At 48.4% G+C, this 20,035-nt stretch overlaps 1 protein-coding gene across 4 annotated transcripts; it reads right to left on the reverse strand.

Annotated features, from left to right (window-relative positions):
* Positions 1-733: 733 nt before the first annotated feature.
* ahdc1 (AT hook, DNA binding motif, containing 1) lies at positions 734-19,673 on the reverse strand. 4 transcript variants are annotated; one of them, XR_009234058.1, is made up of 7 exons: positions 19,145-19,673; positions 8,017-8,208; positions 6,466-7,804; positions 4,626-6,340; positions 2,431-4,195; positions 1,862-1,963; positions 734-1,583 (listed from the first exon to the last, which is right to left on the reverse strand). XR_009234058.1 is itself a non-coding variant. In XM_058619483.1 (6 exons), exons 3-5 carry the CDS (start codon positions 7,693-7,695, stop codon positions 2,437-2,439), a joined length of 4,704 nt encoding a protein of 1,567 aa, XP_058475466.1. In that variant the 5' UTR covers positions 7,696-7,804; positions 8,017-8,208; positions 19,145-19,672; the 3' UTR covers positions 734-1,583; positions 2,431-2,436. The 4 variants fall into 4 exon arrangements, 3 of the variants coding, with proteins under 3 accessions (XP_058475466.1, XP_058475467.1, XP_058475469.1); XM_058619483.1 differs by lacking the exon at positions 1,862-1,963 and having other exon boundaries at positions 19,145-19,672; XM_058619484.1 differs by lacking the exons at positions 1,862-1,963; positions 19,145-19,673 and adding an exon at positions 13,553-13,941.
* Positions 19,674-20,035: the final 362 nt, after the last annotated feature.

Here is a 20,035-nt window from a genome sequence, read left to right on the forward strand (position 1 = left end):
ATCCTCCCCTGCTCTCTCTCTATCCCTCCCTCTCTCTTTCTCTCCCCCCCCCCCACCATCCATTCCTCTCCTCCCCTCCCTTTCATTCCCTGTCGAATTGTGTCCTTGACTGAACTCACTTGCTCACAGTCCCAGACAGCCTGGGCAAAGCCCAATACTCAGGAAAGCTCTAAAACACACACATGCACACACACCTTAATCCCTTAAAGAAGCAGTATGCTACAGACAGGCTTACCAATGGCAAGAACAGAATGTGTATTTAAATATTTTGCACCTCAGATACATACATGATATGTAACAGACAGATATACAATTTTTTTTTCATCACAAAAACCACCAAACAACACAAGACCACAGAAAAAAGAAGGGAGAGAGTGAAAGAAAGAATGAGGCCCCGTCAAGATGTTGGTGTCTGGGGAGCTCCACTCCTTTTGACCCCATTGGCAAACACACACACACACTCACTCGCTCTCTCACGCACACACACACACATATGCACACTTACACACAAATACATGCATCATTGCAGTCACGCAAACACAACCTCCCCGATCTCACATTTGCACACAGAAAACAAAAAGTCTCTTTGGGGCCATTTTATATGATGATGTCTTTTTCCCTTGTAGTTAAAACAGCAAAACACATGATGCTGAGTCTCCATGCTGCAGCCTCCCCCCCCACCCACCCACCACCAACCCCACCCACCCCAAACCAAAAACACCCCACACCAAACGCTCCCCCCACCCCCAACCCCAACGCAGAGCAGAGACACCATGACAGAATGCTGAGGAGGGCACGTTGATGATGGACCTTCAGAGTGACGAGGGGGCCCATGGCGTGGAGCTGGAGTCATATGTACAGATGCTGGTATTTCAAGAGCAGGAGCTGGATTAGTCCACGTTTCTCTTATGGGACACAACACAAGGAGTTCACAGAGCAGGACATTTGCAAGGCTCATGGTATTCAAAAAAGTGGATTTTGGGCTCAGATGTGGTTCAGATTAGAGCACAAGACAGATATGCAGTGTTGGTGAGTTAAGTGCAGAACACGGTTGCTGGTTTAGCAAAAGAAGGGGAGATGGGGGAGGACAGAGGGAAGAAAAACGGAAAGAGCGATAGAGCAGTGTGATCCCAGTTTGTCCACACTGCAGATGCACAGAACAGAAAGATTTGGCAAGATACAGACTTCTGGGAAACAGAGTCCTCTATGTACCACAACAGAATGAGAAAATAGGTTTGTCTGTGTCCATCAGCGTCTGGTTTTCATCTGTCAGCTCCTCTTGGCCATTCCCTCATTCCAGTGTGAGTGAGTGCGCACATGATTTTATGCGTTCATGTTTAGGTAGTGAATTGATCTGCACATGCGTGTCTGTATTTGTGTGTGTGTGTTTATGTATGCGTGTGTGTACATGCTTGGGTGTTTAAGTTGTGGCTGATTTTGATTGTCATTGCTGGAGAATTAAAGCTCTACTGTCCAAAGCTGGCAGCTAAATTCTCACCCTTCGTTTCACAGTCTCTCATAAAGAAGTCAAAAAAAGAAAAGAAAAATGTTTGCAAATCTGTAAAAGCTTGGACTGAATGAACCTGAAAGACAAAGAAAGAGAGAGAAACAGATGAAGAAAAAAGAGAAATAGAGACTGGTATTTTTGACACTGGTAAAGAAGCACAACTATAAAACTTTTACAGTATTCTATCGCTCGTCACATTTTACATATGAGCAGCAATATGCAAATATGAAGTCCAGAAAAAGCAATTTTAAAGTCTTTTTTTGGAACGCAGTTGTCTGAGCTATTGACACACTGTTGCATAACATGCTGGGACGAGGACAAGAAAACAGATTTAGCCACTTAGAAAAGGCTTACCTAATAAAATCTATGCCCTCTTAAATCCATGATATCTTAAGAATATGCCGCTTCTTATCCTCGCTGTTGGATCGTCTTTTCCAGCCAAAAACAGTCTGCTGACTGCTCACACACAAAGTCCAAAGTCAATCGAGAAAATCAGTAACTTTAGATCAGAGTTGTTGATGCAGTAAGTGTTCATTTGTAACGTCTGCGGTGACACAAGCTTAACAAACAACGTAGCAGTACTGACTTTGGTGCAGAAGAGTGAGCGGTTACCAAACCTCTGTTTCTAGCTGGAAAAATGTGTCTAACAGCGACAAGTCGCAGTAAACATATTCTTAAAATATCATAGGCATGGATTTTATTTGATGATCCTTTTGTTGTGTCCCTGCCTGCAGCCATGTTAGTGCTAACAGTGAGTCAGCACCGCAAACAACCCCACTTCAGAAAACCTGAACTTTCCTTTTAACCCTGGCCTTTTGAAATATAAATGATTGCTACCAAACTTTTCCTGTGTTATTTCACATTTCATTTACTAAAGCTGTTAAATCAATTTGTTCATAGGTATGAAGGTGAAATAAACTCACCTGCTGTTACAGGCTGGTGACGTTGAAGCTGTCATCATTGGTTGGGTCCAGGAGCTGACACAGCACCCCGCCTCCCTGAGCCACCTGGGAGGGGTAACGGTGTCCCATGCCCTGGTAGGATTGGTGGGACAGGGAGAAGCCACTAGTGTCCTCCTGATGGGGTGAGGAGTCCAGGGGAGGTTTGGGGTAGGAGAGAGGAAGGAGACCCTGGCGATGGCCTGTGCTCATAGGGTGGGGGGTCAGATCCCGCTTGTGGCTGCTCATGGTGGAGGGAGGGCTGCGCTCCTCATAGAGCACAGGTGTTGAGTGCGAGAGGAGACCGGGGCTGGGGTTGGAGTGTGTATGGGACGGGAGGCGAGTGTTGGCGTTGGTGTGTGTGTTGTGGTGCGGCTGACTGTTGGTGTGAGCGCTTGTGTGGGTGAGTGCGTTGCTCTGGAGGTGTGAGTTGGAATGGGCGTTGGGATGTGCGCTCAGGTTTGCGTGTGGCTGTGTGTTGTGATGGTGTGTGTCGTGGGGAGTCTGGATTATTTGTGAGTGTGCGTTTGCATTTGGGCCAGCGAGGGGATTGCCATGTGAATTTCCATGTGAATTTCCATGTGGACTTGAGTGTGGGTTGCTGTGTGTGTGCATGGCTGTGTTTGAGTGTGCGTTGTGTGAATGCGGGCTGGGGCTCCCGCTGTGCGATGTCTGTCCGTACCAGTAGGGGGAGCTGCAGTAGCTCGGGGAGTCATACTGAGAGAACGGTGGATCTTTAGGAGGGGGGCGATTCGAGGGACTCAGTGCAGTGCTGCAGTGGGGTGTTACCCGTGGTGAGGGAGAGCAGGAGGGGGAGAAGGTCCTGGATGGGACTGGGTGGTAGGACTGGGGTGGAGGAGGGGTGGGCTTGGGAGGGTAAGGGGGAGATGAGACGCTGGGCGAGAGGGAAGAGGAGGACTCTCCTGGGTATAAAGCGGGATATCGTTCCTCAGAGGAAGGTGTGGAGGGGTGGGCTGAATAAGGGGAGGGGTACTCACAGGGGTCCTGGAGGTAGCTGGAGGCTGGTGCAGGATTGGGAGTGGCCAGGGGAGAGAGGCTGCTACTGTCACCGCTGTAATAGTCCAGAACCTCCTGGAAAAGCCCAGACCCTTCTGGACCTCCAGCAGACAAAACTCCCGCTGTTCCGGATGTAGAGACAGCCTTGCCCCTGCCTTTAGTCCCCGATGGCCGCTCTCTCTGACATGGAGACAACCCCCCCCTACCTCCTCTAGACCCTCTGCCCCGTCCACTGCCACCTCCTCGCTTAGGTCCCGGAACAGGTGTTGGTGAGGGACTGGATTGGGAATCAGAGAGTAAAGCAGCGATCCCCTCCTTTTCCGATTGTGGTTCAGTCCGTTTCCTGCGTCCACGGCCAGGTTTGTTGGTTCCTCCACCCTGGAAGAGGACGCTCTGGCTCCAGTTATACGAGGGCCCTGAAGCACTCTCATGCCAATCCATCATCAACTTCTCCAGGCTGGACAGACTCGACTGACCCCCGTCTCCACTAACAGGAGCAGCCTCGTTCTGTTTGTATGTGCCACCTGTAGCAACCGGGCCTGGGGCGGCAGAGCTAAGATGTGAAGAGTCGTTAGAGGACTCAGACAGACTTTCAGGAAATGGTTGTCGCTTGGTCTTCTGGGGTGTGTAGTTCGAGATATCCAAGATGTCTTTGGACTCATTGGAGCCATATTCACTGTAGCCATGATACTGAGGCCCAAAGCTGTCTGTTGGCCAGCCGCCATATCCATGTCTAAGAAAAAAACAGCAGCACAAATTACAAATCACACAAACATCATTAAGCAACATAATTGTACTTACAAAATAGGTAATGTTTCGCTGAGTCTTGTTGCACTTCCACCAGACATGAATAATAAAAGGATAAACCTCTAAATATGGGTTCTGATTCAGTATTACTATGCTGTATTACACTGGGTTAACTAATGTCAGGTATTGACTGTTAATTAGTACACAGTGGACATCTTACAATTTAAAATATGTTGCAATGAAATATGTATTTTGAGCAAATCACATCACTTTCATGCTGCCATATTAGTTTGAACATCTCTTTAATAGAAGAAAACATTTAATAATGTATTCATGATAAACACCATGTCAGATTTTGCGAGAGAAAGCTACTCAAGTCATTTTTTAATAATCACATGCTGCCACAAGTCATTTACCTGTAGCTCCACTGACTGGAGCTGAACTGTTTGAATCCTTCTGGAGAAGGGGAGGAGCTGAATGGGCTTCCTCTGGCCATAGACATATACCCTCCTCCAGGTGATGTGGGTCCAGCTGTCTCCCCCCGCACCATGGAGGAATGACCTGTTGCAGGATATCCACAAAACCCCCGCTTGGCTGCCTGGTAGCTAGAATAACCAGCCTGACCAACAGGGTTTCCCTTTCCACTGCTGTGTCCGGACCCATATGCAAAGCTGCAGTCTGAGGATCTCTGTGACACTGCAGGAGAAGAGGAGGAGTAGCCAGAGGAGTAGTGACCATAAGAAGCAGGGTGGGGGGAGCCAGGGGAGTGTGAGAGAGATGGAGGAGTGGATTTAGGATAGGTACAAGTGGTGGGTGATGTTTGGGCTAAGCTATTATAGCTGTATAGAGGCCTGGCTGAGGAGCAGTGTGTTTGTCCTGAACCCTCCACTACAGAATTTGCACCCTTAGAGCACCACTTGGAGAATGCAGGCGCCCAGCTGTGACCAGTAGCTGGGCTGGATGGCTCATAACCAGTGGAGGATAAAGCTTTGCGGGCTTCTGACTGCGACATGTCCATCAGGTCTGACGAGTCGTCAGAGTCAAGCAGAGACCGGAAATATCCAGCAAAAAGGCCTTGTGAATCCTCCCCGGCAGGCCCAGCTCCTCTGCTCCCTCCTTGACTGTTGTAGTTGCCCCCCCTTCCAACCTCACAGGAGGAAAAGCCCCCCCTTGGAGAGCCACAGAGCTGAAACACACCCAAACCTTTCTCCTTTTCCATTCCCCCCTCCTCCCCCCATCCACCTGCCCCATTGGGCCAGTCCTGCCCCATGGAACTTCCGTCCCCTTTAAATGCACCATTTTTTTTCATCCGTCTCCTCCTGACTATTTTCTCTCCACCAGGGTCAGTTCCTACAACACCCCCTCCTCTACCAACCCCTCCCACACCCTTCCCCCTTTTTCTAGGTAATCCATGCTCAGACATGGGGCTCAGTTTCCGCTTTTTGCCTATAGATTCAAAGAAGTCACTGAAGGTGCTCTTATTGCACTCACTGCCTCCGATCCCTCCTGCTCCACCTCCACCTCTTCCAATGCCCCCTCCTCTGCCACCCCGTGGACGCCTGAACCCAGTGAGCCTGTGGAGTAGGGTGGATATTCCCGGGTTCTCCGAGGGTGTATGAAAGCTTTCTGGCTCACTGGGTGTCCAGCACCGAGGTGGAGAGCAGCGGCCAGTGGTCGGTGGCTGACGGTTTAAAAAGGCCAGTTTGGACAGGACATCGCCATATTCTGTTTTCACATCATTAGTGTCATTAACATAAGACGGAAGAGGAGTAGGGAGTTTAGTCCGCCGCCGCCTCCGAGGCTTTTTGGGCTGGTCTCCATTACCACTAGCACCGCTGGCGTTTGGAGGCTCTCCCGGTATTGCTGGCACAGCCTGCTTAGGTGGTCGCCCCCGCCTGCGTTTGAGAATAACAGGCAGCTCTCCTGGAGGGAACATCACCATGACACTCTTCCCGTTGTTCTTCATGCGGAGTAGTGCAGTCGGCTCTCGAGCTGCCTCGGAGCCCTCCACACCACCGTCGTTGCCCTTCTCTGTTCCTGTAACGGTCTCCATATTGGAAATCTTGTAGCTCTTCTGTCTGCGGCTGAGACTGACAGGTATACGAGGCACCTTGACGACAATCCGTCTTACCTGTAAAGACAAACGTAAAAGATGCATTTCCAAATTGTCAATACATATATCTCAAATAGTGTATGACACTGTATCGTGTATAATAAGTATGTACTACTGTGATAGGTAAAGATAAATTAACTTACACCAACAAAACGTCCACATTTCTGGTTATTGGGAGGACATACCCCTAACCCAGCAACAGGTTCTTCCTTCACAGTTAGCAGAGATGCAGGGATGGTGGGTGGGTTCACAAGTGGTGGATGTGGGGTAACACGTTGAGACATAGACTGTGCTGCCTGACGCCGTTTCATTACACTTTTAGGGGCTGCTTTATGAACAGGCCTTTCAGTGCCTTTCAGTGCAGGTCTAGACCTTGATTTGGGTCCAGGTCGATGCCCAATCCTGGGTCCCGGTTTATGTATCGCTTTAGGAGCAAGTTTGGGTTGAACAGTTAGAGCGAGTGCAATGTCTGTTGGGTAGGGAGTCGGCGGGAGAACATCTTTTACAGACGGACGTTCTTCTTTCTTTTGAACAGCCACCTCTTCATCTTTCACCTTCCAGATCTTCTCCACTAACGCTTCTTTCTCTTCCTCTTCTCCCCTCTCCTTCACCACTCTCTTCTCCCCATCCTCTATACCTCGGCGGAGTCGCGAGGATTTACGCAGGTGACAGGGAAAGCGAGGACGTCCAGAGCTGCGGAGTGCATACTTTTTCTCTGACTCCACAGGAAGGGGAGAGGAGGTTGCGGTCCGGTCTGGACAAATAGGGACGGGACAAAAGGTTGAGGAGATGTCCTTCACCTCTGTGTGAACTGGGGCTGCCAGCTGATTAATGGAGGCAGGATGATTGCCAAGTGCCAAAGACAGGGGTTGAGGTGAGGGTGTGTGTATGGCCTCTGGTGTGAGAGTTCTGGGGTATTCCAGCCCGACAGAACCTGTGTGTGAATTGATATCATTGTGTCCACAATTATCTATGTGTGCGTGTGACACTGCTGGTGCTTGCACACCTGGGTCTATGTGTGTCTGCATGTTCCTTAATGTCTCTACAAATGTACGTGTCTCAGCAGAGGTGTGAGTTTCTGTCAGCCTCCGTCGACAGGTGTTGTGCCCCAGCGTTCTCTGCAGGTTAAGGCCGTTGGCCAGGGCAGAGGGAGAGGGAGAGGAGGTGGCAAAGTGGTCGGACGTCACCTGTGCCAGTCCATCTCTGGAGGGATCCCGGAACTCTGCCTGGAACCCAAGCTCCCCAGTCCAGAGGTCAGGCCCTTCTAGCTCCTCCAGTCCCCCCACGCACCCTTGTTCCTCTGCCTGATTCCCACCACAGCCCGCTGGAGCCCCAGATTGGCCTGAACAAAGGTGATCTGACAAGCCACTCATTCAGTGTGTGGTTTTAGTGAGGAAGGAAAAGGAGGGATGTTTTTCTGCTCGGTGTAAACGAGTGTATCCTTTTCGTAGCTGCCTTTCTCTAGCAAGAAGTTTCAACGACCTAAGGACAGAAGTGGAAATGAGGGCTCGTTACAAAGCATCGTGCGTGGATACAAACAGAAATCAAACATTTGGAGCATGTGGATGGAATTGTGGTTGTATGGAATCATCAACTTTGTTTTGGCAATGGGCCACAAAACTAATCTGTAATGCACTCTACTCTATTAGCTGTGCCACCCACACAGCAGCATTACAACATTAGATTACATTTACCGTTTATTTCCTGCAGGGATGGTCGCTTTTACCAAATAGTTGTGGCGCTGATTCTGATTTTGATTCAGAGTTGAGCCTCACTCTGTCTGCCTGACTGGCTCTGTTCTGCAGGGGATCATTGGGTCATCAATACTGCAGCGGAGAGCTCACATACTTCTCCCTCTCCCCTCTGCTCCTGTTTGCCCATGATTGCTAGAGTAAGAGAAAGAAAGACAGGCAGACAGACAGACAGACAGACAGAGTAAGGGACAGAGAATAGATGGTGTTGGGAGAAAGAGTGAGAGGGAGAAAGGAAAAAGAAAGGAGGGTGGAGCCGAACAAATAAGAGATTAGTTCATGATGTCACAGCGCGCATTAGACAGAGGAAAATCAGTATTTTGGTGAGAGCTGCACCATCTCGCATCAGACGCAATTATTTTGGAAGATGACTTGCCAAATGAAATCTAAAAGTCTAATTGTAGGAAGCTTTTCATTTTTATGGCAGCGGGTTGTAAATACACCAGAGCCACTTTACTCTCCTCTGTTGGGATTTTCATACACACTTTGGACTATGAGTGATGCACGAGTGTGTATGAGTGAGCGCTGCCACATTTTTTCAATCACACCATACTTGAGTGAACAGATGTATGTATGCTGTAATATTTAGGAATGATAGTGAACACACACACACACACACATGGTATTGACTTCCATTCATTTGGACAGTTCAAACAATGCATTATCCTTAACCGTAACCACAACCATCTGATGCCCATCCCTAACCACAATTCAAATCTTAGCCCTAAACATAACCAGTTCCTCAGACATTAGGTTCAGCTTCATTAGGACCAGGTTTGGGTCTCCATGAGGATTACAGGTCCTTACAAGGTCAGTGTTTATGCCGGTGTTAAAAGCTCCTAAATAGGTAACAAACACAATCAAACCCACTGCACATCACATTTTAGCAACACTATTCAAGTGCATTACAAAGCCCTTGACTTGGAGGGCACAAGACGAATGAGAATGTGTGAATAAATCACAGCCACCAGGGGGAGGCAGAGAGGTGGTGAATAGAGAAGTGTTAAGAGGATGGAGAGATGAAGGTGACAGAAAGACAGGAATGACTGGAGGATTATTGGAACCCAGAGCAGAGGAGAAGAAGGACGGACAGACAGAAATCTAGTGAAATCTGGACCACACGTGCAGTCAGACACCACGTGACGGCACGCGTGCACAAGTCCACGCACAAACACCACAAGCGTGCGTGCCACTGTTGCACGCATATGCTCCAGCACCGCTCCAAACTCTCCACACACAACGCAATCCTGTCCATCGTCAGATCTCTCTAACTCCTTTTCCAACATATGGCTCTGATTAGTAGGGTGGGAGAAGGACAGAGAGAAAGAGAGGCGAAAAAGAGAGTGGAGCGGGATGAGGACACTCAAATTATTGAGTGAGGGAGAGAGTGATAAAGCATGAGAAATGCCAGGAGAAAGATGAAGTTCAGGTCGGTGAAAGATGTGCTGGACAGTAGGCACACAGACCCGAGACAAGATAGAGAGAAAGTTGAGAGAGGTGAGAGGAAGAAGAGGAGGTGGAGGAGGGAGGAGAGGGAGAGTTTTTGCTGTAGCAGAGTTTGGGGCTGAACACATGGAGCAGAGCAACCTCAACGTTCTGCTGCTCTGAGGAATGACACAACTGGGACAGACAAACATGGAGATGAACACACGCACATACACACACATACTCTCTCTCTCTCTCGAACACACACACACACACACTCACTACACCTACACACTTTCTTTAACCCTCTCACCCATTCACTTCCATACCAGTGCTGTCTTCTTCCCTCCCCTCTTCCCCTCTCTCCTTTCCTTATTCTCACTTTCCTCTTGTCTAATTAACAGCATTCATTAATTAAGGCTCCATCTGACCGGTGTGTGTGTGCGTGCGTGCGTGACTGTGTGTGTGTGCATGTGTGCGTGTGTGTGAGAGAGAGAGAGAGAGAAGAACACATGCTTTAATTAAAAATTGCTGCACATGTACACACACACACACACACACACTTTGATGCGTACCAACACACAAAGACACATGCAAATATGCCATCACAGCTCAATCCTCCCACACACTCACACATCCATTTGCACATAAAGACATACATATCACTAACGCACACACACACACACACATATACAGTCATGCACAGTCACACACAAAACAAAGACACACATGCAAATATTCCTCTACTGTGCTCTGCAGGGGGCTTCCTGACAGAGCTTAGATGCCAGCCTATCAAACACTCCCACTATGATTCATTGTTTAAGCAAATACTCCATCAGCCGCCCTTCCAATATATTCACCGTCATACGTAGGAAACAGCGTTTTTTTTGGTGCATTTTACTGAGAATGGCTCTGGGGCTTTGGAGCACACAGTGGCAAAGTACTGCCTCTGTGAAAACAATCGACGGTGTGCATTACTGCTCCCATACGATGATCTGTTGACTGTATGACCGATGTCGGAAAAGTTTGCTTACTATACATATTTAATCCATCAATAAAAGTTTTTTTTTTTTTCGTTGGTGTCGTCGCTGTGACTTTACAGGGAAGATAACAACACAACCTGCTGCAGACTTGTGTCTGTGCACGCTGGTGTGAAGTCAGAGACGATAAAAGCAGTTTGGACAGTTGCCCTGTTGTGCATAGTCTGAGAGGGGCGATGATTCTGTACATAGTAGCTGTACAAGCATATCTATTCTCTTACCATCCACAGTGTATATCTCACTGCCACAAAGGCTTGCAGACTCACAGGCCTGCCAGCAGCAACCCTCGCTGAGGAACTAGACCCTGTGTGCATGTGAGTGTGTGTGTGTGTGTGTGTGTGTGTGTGTTCCTGTGCGCGCGTATACGTGTGTCTTCCTGCGTGTGTTTGTAAAAGCACTCACTGAGCTCTAACGGGTGTGCAGTTGTTGCTAAGAGACAGGCAGCAGCACTGAAACAGCATGGGGGGGCTGTATGGGGGGGGGGGGGGGGGGGGCAGAGAGGAGAGAGAGTGAGAGAGACAGAGAGAGAGGTAGTTAGGAGAGGGAGGAGTGGGTGGGGTGGTGGTGGTGGTGGTGGTGGGCAGACTCCACAGAGAGGTTTAGACAGATAAGAGGAAGAGCGAAAGGGAGAGAGAGAGAGAGAGGGAGATGGAAAAAATGTATGGGAGACCAGGAGGGGGTGGGGGGCGGGGGAAGTGGGTCAGGGGGTCCACAGAGACTGAGTGACACCACGCAGAGACTCAGCTACCATCAGCGGCTCATTCCTCCACACCACCAGAGTCGTGATGCAACCTCAACAAGAGTCCAAACACAACACACCTGACGACAAGCGTCTCCGTCTAAAATCAACAATCACAAGTTTGATGAAGACAGTAAAACAAAAAACAAACGAAAGCAGTTGATTGACGACCCGTTGTCTGGTGATTTCCAATCAGAAATGTCACATTATACCCCAAATGCTAAGCATCAGTCGCACTAATTTGTCAATGAAACATCACAGTTTAAATACTATTGTAAAGTACCAGGCACACTGTCTGGATGTAGTCATCAAATCCAAAGACATTTGCATTTATTTGATCAAAAATAAAACATTGAGACAAAAAGAGCATTATGGTGAAACTCTGCAGTGCTGCAGAAATTCTGGGTGAGGTATAATCAAAAAATATTGCTCTTCAGATGAGAAAATATATTTTGTTTTTTTAACGGATTCCAAAAAAAATGTTAAATTGTAATGATAAGACTTTTTTTTGGCACACATCACAGTTAAGATGCAATTCCAGGACCAATTTTGAATTGAATTCCAGTCACAGTATCGGTTAAAATAATCACAGTATGATTTGTTTTTGACCATACAACGCAGCTTTGTATCGTGGGATAATTTCTCATTAGCTTTAATTGACTTGATTAAACACGAGTCGTAGCACAGACAACAAGAAAAACCCGCACTTAACATCACCTCAGAATGATATGATGACATTTTGGATTTGACAACACTGTTTTTCTTCGGACTTTGGAGGGAAAAAAAATCAATATAAACTTGAGCAAAGTAGTGAAAGTTTTAATTTCAAATAAATGAAAAAAGGCAAAATTGAAGTTATGAGGTCTCGCCTCAACCACAAGGACGCCCAGCAGGCAGTAGCAGCTAAAATTTAAGCTCATCCAAACTCCCAAACTCTTCCAATCAACAGACTTAGGTTGTTTGAGAGCTTGAGGTGTTGTAAGCGTGCCAAACGGGGCGAGGAATGTTATACAAGCAATCATATTGCTCTTTTGGGACAGACATGCCTGCACACACATCACCACCAGCAGCCCTTCAGAACAGAGGTGAACTCTGGGCTATGGTGGAGAACATCACCGGGCTCACGCACGATGCACGTCACTCAGACGGTCCCAACAAATACACAAGCATACTGTAAACACACGACCCTCATCCCGAAACCCACCCACTCTCCTTCACTCTAACCTCTCCTCTCTCTTTCACCCACTCACATCCCACAATCCTGCTCTCCCACCTTCAAAACAAAACAAAAAAAACACCACCACCACCACCACCTCCCCAGTTGCAGGAAATTCCTAATGATCTCCATCATCAGTGTGCGCAACGTGTCTCCTGCCAAGACCAAGCATGTGCGTGCACACACACTCAACTCAACACAACACAACACACTCGCACTGAAAGCATACAAATGAAGAGAGACCAGCCCATAAACCATATGTGTGGACAAACAAAAAGGCAGACAGACGTTCAGACACACATCTAACATAAGCGGACTTCACACACACACACACACACACCAGATACAGTGGTGGCTCTGCCAAGAATGCACACAGGGGAGCCGAGAAAGTAGCTCCAAACACTAGACCACATCCAGGCCCTCCACACCCACTCCCACTCTCACCCTCATACCTCTGTCTCACTGTCTGACTGTTGTTTCTGGAGGAACCTACATGCTGTAGTTATTTTAAGGCAAGGAGGACTGTATTACCTCCTTCACCCCCCCCCCCCATATCTCCTCCTTACGGTTCCCTCTCTCATGCACACATGCAACTCCCGTCCCAGCCTTTCTCTCTGCCACAGCTCACACTCACTTCTTCAACAAACCCTCCCTCATCTTCAACTCAACCTGACACTGTCTATCCTCTCTCGTTCTCCTGCGGGCACTTTCCTGGCACTGCTGATGTCCGCCACCCCCCCCCCCCCCCTCCCTCCCAGTCGGGTCATGTGACCAGCCACGCCAGTTGAGACGGTACATGGTGACATACAGCTCACGGACACGCGGGGAAATGTAGAAGATGAAACCGAGCACTGAGGTGCAAACACAGGAGCGTTCCCACTTAGAGTTCACTCAGGTGTGGACAACGCCCGCACAGACACTCAAATGCGGAGCAAAGACGCGCAGTCCACGTAGTCGCGCTGGCAAAAACTCACTTACCAAAACACACACACATGCAAATGTACCGCACACACAGAGGACACACAAACCAGATGCTTGGCCCCCGACACACACTCAGACCTTGAGGCCAGTGTTTTGGAGAGGGGCCTCAGTGCTGCGGCCCTGACTTCCTGACTCCTCCTTCCCTCCTTCTCCTCTCTCCACTCCTGTTCCACAGTTGCTGTGGGAGACGCTGCTGCTGCTGCACCCGTTGCCAAGGAGAAGGCTGCTGGCTGTTTGAACAACAATGGCTGCCTTGTGAACATTCCAACTGTAGGTACTGACAGCTCATCAGCCCCAGCCTCAACACACACACCTCTCCAAAACACACACACACACGTATGCTCCTCACATTACACACTGACACTACACTGTACCTTCCCAGTTCTTGGCCTCAAGCCTGGATGAAGTGACACAAACACAAGCAGGTGTGCACACACACACACACACACACACACACACATCTGCACACACTCTTAGAAATTATGACTTTTGCTGGGAGGATAAGAAACCCTTCAGTTCCTCACCATCTACCTGCATCTCCTTACCCCCCTCCCCCCCACCCCACACACACACGCACACACACACACACACACACACTCAATGCGCAGTGCATTCATCCATCTTCTCCCTTCTCCCCGACTACTCTCTGTCTTTCTCTCTTATCTCTTTCTCTCTCCTCCCCCTCCACAGCCTTCTGCTTTCACTCTCTCACTTGCTCTTTACTTTGCTCATCCCTGCCTCTCTCTCTCTCTCTCGCTCCCTCTCTGTCTCAGGAAGTGTGTGTTCTCACTCTCTCTCACACACACACACATGGAGGACACACGTTCACATGCACAATCTCTTTCTCTCCTGGAAGGGAGCGAATCTTTACGTCCCTTGGGGGCAACACTTCCACAGAGAAGGAGGGAAAAGGGAAAGAAGAAAGAGAACTAGAAACAAGGGTGAAACAGGCAAGGGAGGAAGAGGAGGAGGAGGAAGGGAGGGAGGGAGGGAGAAAGAAAGAAAGAGAGGAAAGGGGTGAAAACTATATTTGCAGTGAAGGTTTATAGACAGGCCCATTTGAGCTCTTATTATCTTTTCATATTGACGGGACGACATTGATGCTGGACAGTTGAGACAGTGCTCAAGTCAAATTGGGTGGTGGTGGTAGTGGTTGTGGTGGTGGTGTTGGTGGGGATGGGATGGAGGGAGAGAGGGAGGGAGGGAGGGCTGGGGGGTGTTGAGGAGAATCACTAACAAGTCTCTGCTTATCCTCTGACTCACTGTTTTCAGCACACATACCCAGACATACTCACACACTGCTACAAACACAGATAACTCTGACGCACAAGCGTGGAGAAAATCAGCCACACACGTGTGTACATGTGTAAGTATGTAAATGTGCAGATAGGTACAGTAAGTGTGTGTGTGTGTGTGTGTGTGTGTGTGAGAGCGGGATGGCGAGTGTGTTTTGTGTGCCAGACACTGAGAGATGCTTTTCTGCGTAAACGTCTGTATGTCTGCGTGTTTTCCCCATCTCTCGCTCCTCTTTAATAATTGAGCTGATTCTGTCCAGCTTGTTATGGAGGTACACAGCAGCTTCACACTCTGTCTTTCTCTCCCTCTCATCCCCTCGCCAGCTCCATCTCTCCCTCCTCATCAGTCCGTCTTGCAACTCTCCCTTCATTTGTCACTCCTCTTCCTCCCTGACCCCCCCCCCCCCCCCCCCCCGTCCTCTCACTCTCTATCTCTCTCCCTCCGTTGGTCCCTTCCACAACTCTGTCCTCTCCCTCGTTCTTCACAAATCCCTCCTGTTCTTTGACCTCTTTTCTTGCCTCTTGCAGTTGCACCTCCACCCCCTTGGCTCCACAGCATCCCTCCACCCTGCTGCCCTCCATCATACCTCTCTTCTTGTCTCCTCCCCCCCCCCCCCCTCCCTCCCTCGCTTTCTCCATCCTCTGGAGGTGAGAGGTCGAAGCTTCCTCTCCACTGTCAGACTCAAACCGGCTGCAGCCAGCCTTGGGGGGATAAGGGTGAGGGGGGTAGGTGAGGAAGGACACATAGGGAAGAAGGAGAAAAAAAAAGAAAAAGAAGTAGCAGTACATGGGACAGAATAAAGGATATGATATATACATGTGGGGGGGGGGGGGCGTTAAAGCATAGGGGAGGCAAGAGAAAAGAGAAGAGATGTCTTCTATTGAGTCAGTGCCATTGGCGCGGAGGAGCTGTTTTATGAATGTATTGTGTGGGAGGTGACAGAATGGAGCATACAAACACTGTTTACACTAAATGGTCGATGTGTGTGTGTGTGCGTGCGTGTGTGCATCTGCTTGTATTTGTGTGTGTTTGCCTGTGTGTGTGTGTGTGTGTGTGTGGGGTGTAGCTGAACCACGTTTACCTGCCAGTGGCGGAAGCTATTTCACTTCAGGTGATGATTAGATTAATAGGAGTAGTAAAAGACAGTCCCCTTCACTCCAAGGACAAAGTAATGGCTAATTATTTTTTTTGCCAGTAGCTCATTTCATAGTAAAAAAAAAAAAAAAGTTTTTACACATCCCTAAAATGCCCCTCTCTCTACTGAATATAAAAGAAGTCTTTTAGTGTGTGGCGTTGGTTGTTTTCTTTTTTTGTAGAGGGAACGTTTTAGTTCGGCTCACATCTCTGATTTTCAATAATTATCCACCACCCCCAAAAAAAAGGAAATTGATAATTTGCATCACAATATCAAACTTTGCACTTAAAGCCATCTGCTGATTACCTCGATGCCGTTATTAGAGGGAAGCTCTAAGCTCTACCCAACCAGAGTCTGTCTGTGTGAACAGATGCAAATGCTGTGCCCTAAAATCAATGTTGGGAGGCTTTTGAAGTGCTGTGTAATAATGGCCTGACTCATTCACAACACTGGTGTAAATTCCCTTTCCCTCAATGGCAGTCACATATCTGTTGTGAGGAGTTCAAAGATGAATACCAGAATGATCGTCAGCTAACTCTCACTCTCTCTCTCTCTCTCAAAAAAAACAAAAAAACAAAAAAAACCTGTAACCCTTTGTTGAATTTGACAAATCTTGAGCTCAAAAGTTCAATGTGTGTAATGAGATGTTCTGTGTTTCTAAAGTATCAGAGTTTGACAGACACAGTCTCTCGTGGGATAAATCCTGTGATTTACATCAAAGGTTAGCAGGTGGCATCATTAAGTCTGGTCTGTTAGAAGGGCCACAAAAGATGGAAAAAAAAAAGAAAGTGATTTTAAACTTTAAGATCAACTACTTCATGTTTAGATCTGATACATCCATGTACAGGAACGTATCTAAACCTTAATTCAACAGGTTGCAGCGTCTTTAACTTCCTAATGCAGCAGGAAACCAGTGGAACTCTATAAATACTCTGTCAATCAATGCAATATGTGTGTGTGAGTGTGTATTCCAGGTATTACACATGTTGTGGGGACCTCAATCATATTTTGGGGACAAAAAGCAAGTCCCCATGACGTAAATGACGACAATTATAAGGTGAAGACTTTGTTGTAGTACAAGTTAGTGTAAGTCTCCAGGAAATAAGAGTAAGTCAATGTAATGTCCTCTAAGGTAATGGAGACCAGACTGTGTGTATGTGCATGTGTGTGTGCGCATACATAAATAAACGTCCATTCTGTCGTCTCCATCTCCATGACGACCTACATATCAAGAGGACGTCTAACGACGGCGAACTCTCACGCTGATAGGCAGGGAGAGAAAACAGATGATTGGTTGATCTGTTAGCTGTCACATCAGCGGGGTGCATCTTTGTGACACACACAAACACACACACGGACACACTGACTTCAGCACACACACACCTACTAACAGCAGCAGGCCACAGAGAAGGCTTTTCCACAGCACACACACACAGGTTTGCACATCTATTCTTCTGAGGACACTGCACTGACAAGCTTCTCTCAAGGCTCTGAAATGTGTGTGTGTGTGTACTTACAATTCTGACCTCAGGACCAGTAGTCACGGAGGAGGAACTGGTTAAGTTTATGGCCAACGTTTGAATTGTGGTTAGGTTAAGTTAAGGGTTAGGCAGCAACTGGTTATGCGTAAGGTTAGGGATGCAGCTTTGTTTAGAATTAATTATTCTGATTCTGATTTTAAACAATAACCTTATCCCGAACCTTAACCTTTACCAGTCGATGCCTGACCCTAACCCTAACCACAGTTCACATCTTAGTGAAACCAAAAACTTAACCAGTTCCTCCGCCATGACGACTACCGGTCCTGACAAGGTTAGCGTTCATGTCAGAAAAACGTCCTTTAGAGGTAACAATTGCATGTACACACACACACACACAGAGTGCTTTCAGAGCTTTGAGACGAGATGTGGCGTGTTAGGTGCACTGACCCTGCCAATGAGGACAGGCGGAACATCAACGGAGCTACAAGGCCGTTGCTATGACAACTGGGCCCGCTCTTACAGGTAGGAGGCACAATATGCCTAAGCTGTTATATGTTCACATTCTGTGTTCACACACACACACACACACACACGCACACACACACACAGGGCCATGCACTCAAGACAAGTCTGACAAAGCGGCTGCATGCCAAGGTAAGGCCATTTCCTTTTCATTCCAGCATTCAGGGGGTTGAAATTATTAATTATGTCGAAGTGGACCTGCCAATAAGAGAACTCACTCCTCAGCCAGCAACTGGGGGTGGGGGGGTGGGGGGTGGGGTGAGACTGTGGATGTGTGAGACAGACACACACAGAGAGACAGAGAGACAGACAGACAAAGCCTCACTCTGCATACCAACAGCACCTGCACTAGGGCAGCAGCCTGTGCACGTCTCCGAGGGGCCCTTAAATAACGAACTGTCACTGCCCAGACACTGACATTGACTTCCCTCTTTCCCTGTCCTCTCTTTTCAGTTTCTCATGTGCTCTTTCTTCCTTTGTCAACCCCCCCCAACACCACCTCCTCCCCCTCTAAACCACAGACAAGAGCTGATAATCACCACCATGAGTACGCTGTGTCTCTCCAGCTCAGCGGCCCTGTTGCCACTGCAGGATGTGCTGCTGCTGCTTCTGCTGCTGCTGTGTCCTGTCTGACTGCCCTGATGGCTCAGTGGGGGCTGATGGGACCTGGAAACCCAGGGAGCTGAAGCCTGACTCTGTGTGTGTGTGTGTGTGTGTGTGTGTGTGTGTGCGTGTCTCCTCCTGTTTATATGTAAAGCAAACATCTGTTCATCACGAGGGGCTCACATGCAGTCACACCTCTGGTATGTAAATACATTATTAGAAAAGTCACATCAAACTCACCCACACAGGGCCAATCTATAGAGGCAGCAAACAGACACGTGTGTGTGTGTGGTACCTGGGGAGGAAGTGTACACTGTTGCCTTACTGTACTCACTGATAATGAGGCTAAAAGGTGAGAATATTTTGTGACATACATCAAACACGCAGGTGGGGTACACGCAGGGTTCACTGCGCGCGCCTCTAATCTCATTGCGTGTGTTTGGACATCATCAATTAGGATGTAACCACACGCGCGCGCTTCATACCTACAGTAAAAGCTCAGATGACCCCGCAGCACGAGTAGTGCGCATGCAGACAAAAGTCAGTGAGAAAGGTATCCAGAGGTGCACTGCTGCACAACTGGCACATTTTTGTGGTGCTGTGTCGATACAAAGACGCCGCTCTCGCACTCACCAGACAGACAGAGAGAGTGGAGGCTCGCGCTGGCAGCTGGAGCTGCTGCGGTGTCAGAGTCAGGGTTGGCTCCGGCTGTCGGCGGCGGTGCTTCGCTCCTCTCCTCGCCCGGGTCACGCAGCCGTTGCGGGGACGGCTGCAGCCGTCAGCGCGGCGGAGCATTTCCCCGTCATCTGGTCCCCACGCCTCGGAGGGACACAGTCCTCCCACATCAACGTTCAGCGCCGTATGCTCCCGCCGTCTCAACGGAAAACCCGCTCACATCGATATCTGCACCCACAAAAGACGGGGAGGCAAAAAAGGGAAATAGTGAGAAATTGTAAAAAAAATTGGTGGCAGGGACGCTGGTTCACAATCTTCTGCCCAGTTCAGGCGCTGACATGACCGCGCTCGAACCCTGTCCTCCAGTTTCGGTGACAGGCGCGGGACTCCCCACTATGCGGGAGGCGAAAAGCGACGTGCGCCCGTGCGTCTCTGCCTCTGCAATTCCAGGTCTGTCTCTCGTGCGCCCCAGTCTCCGATGTGCCTTTCCAACGTGCCTGACTGTCAAAACCATCCAGGCACCCGTAGCTGGCCTCACGCTACACCCCTGGAACCATGGGAAGAGTAGTTCACTGCGGATAAAAAAAAAAAATATTAATAATAATAATAAATAAAAAACGCGAGTGTGAATGAACTAGATAGAGAAGAAAGAGAGAGACTGAAGGAGGAGCAGTGGGTTGAAAGAAAGTAGTTGTCTGGGTTACCAGTTACACAATGAGATATTTTATATATCTCATATATAAAACCCAAACGTATATAATATTTGATGACACTCCAGACCTGCTCTTTATGTCTGCTTAGATTTATTTTATTGAGGTAAATGTATTCATTCAATTGCTTGTGTAACTG

This window comes from Solea solea, chromosome 20, assembly GCF_958295425.1.
Source record: "Solea solea chromosome 20, fSolSol10.1, whole genome shotgun sequence".
Classification (NCBI taxonomy): domain Eukaryota; kingdom Metazoa; phylum Chordata; class Actinopteri; order Pleuronectiformes; family Soleidae; genus Solea; species Solea solea.

What these genes read in the sequence shown, in the direction of transcription:
- ahdc1 (XM_058619486.1), bottom strand. Translation starts at nt 7,695, where the DNA reads ATGAGTGGCTTGTCAGATCACCTTTGTTCAGGCCAATCTGGGGCTCCA. An exon ending in AATGTGGACGTTTTGTTGGT is followed by an intron (nt 6,341 to 6,465) that starts GTAAGTTAATTT and finishes TTGTCTTTACAG; the next exon opens with GTAAGACGGATTGTCGTCAA. An exon ending in TCCAGTCAGTGGAGCTACAG is followed by an intron (nt 4,196 to 4,625) that starts GTAAATGACTTG and finishes TTTTTTTCTTAG; the next exon opens with ACATGGATATGGCGGCTGGC.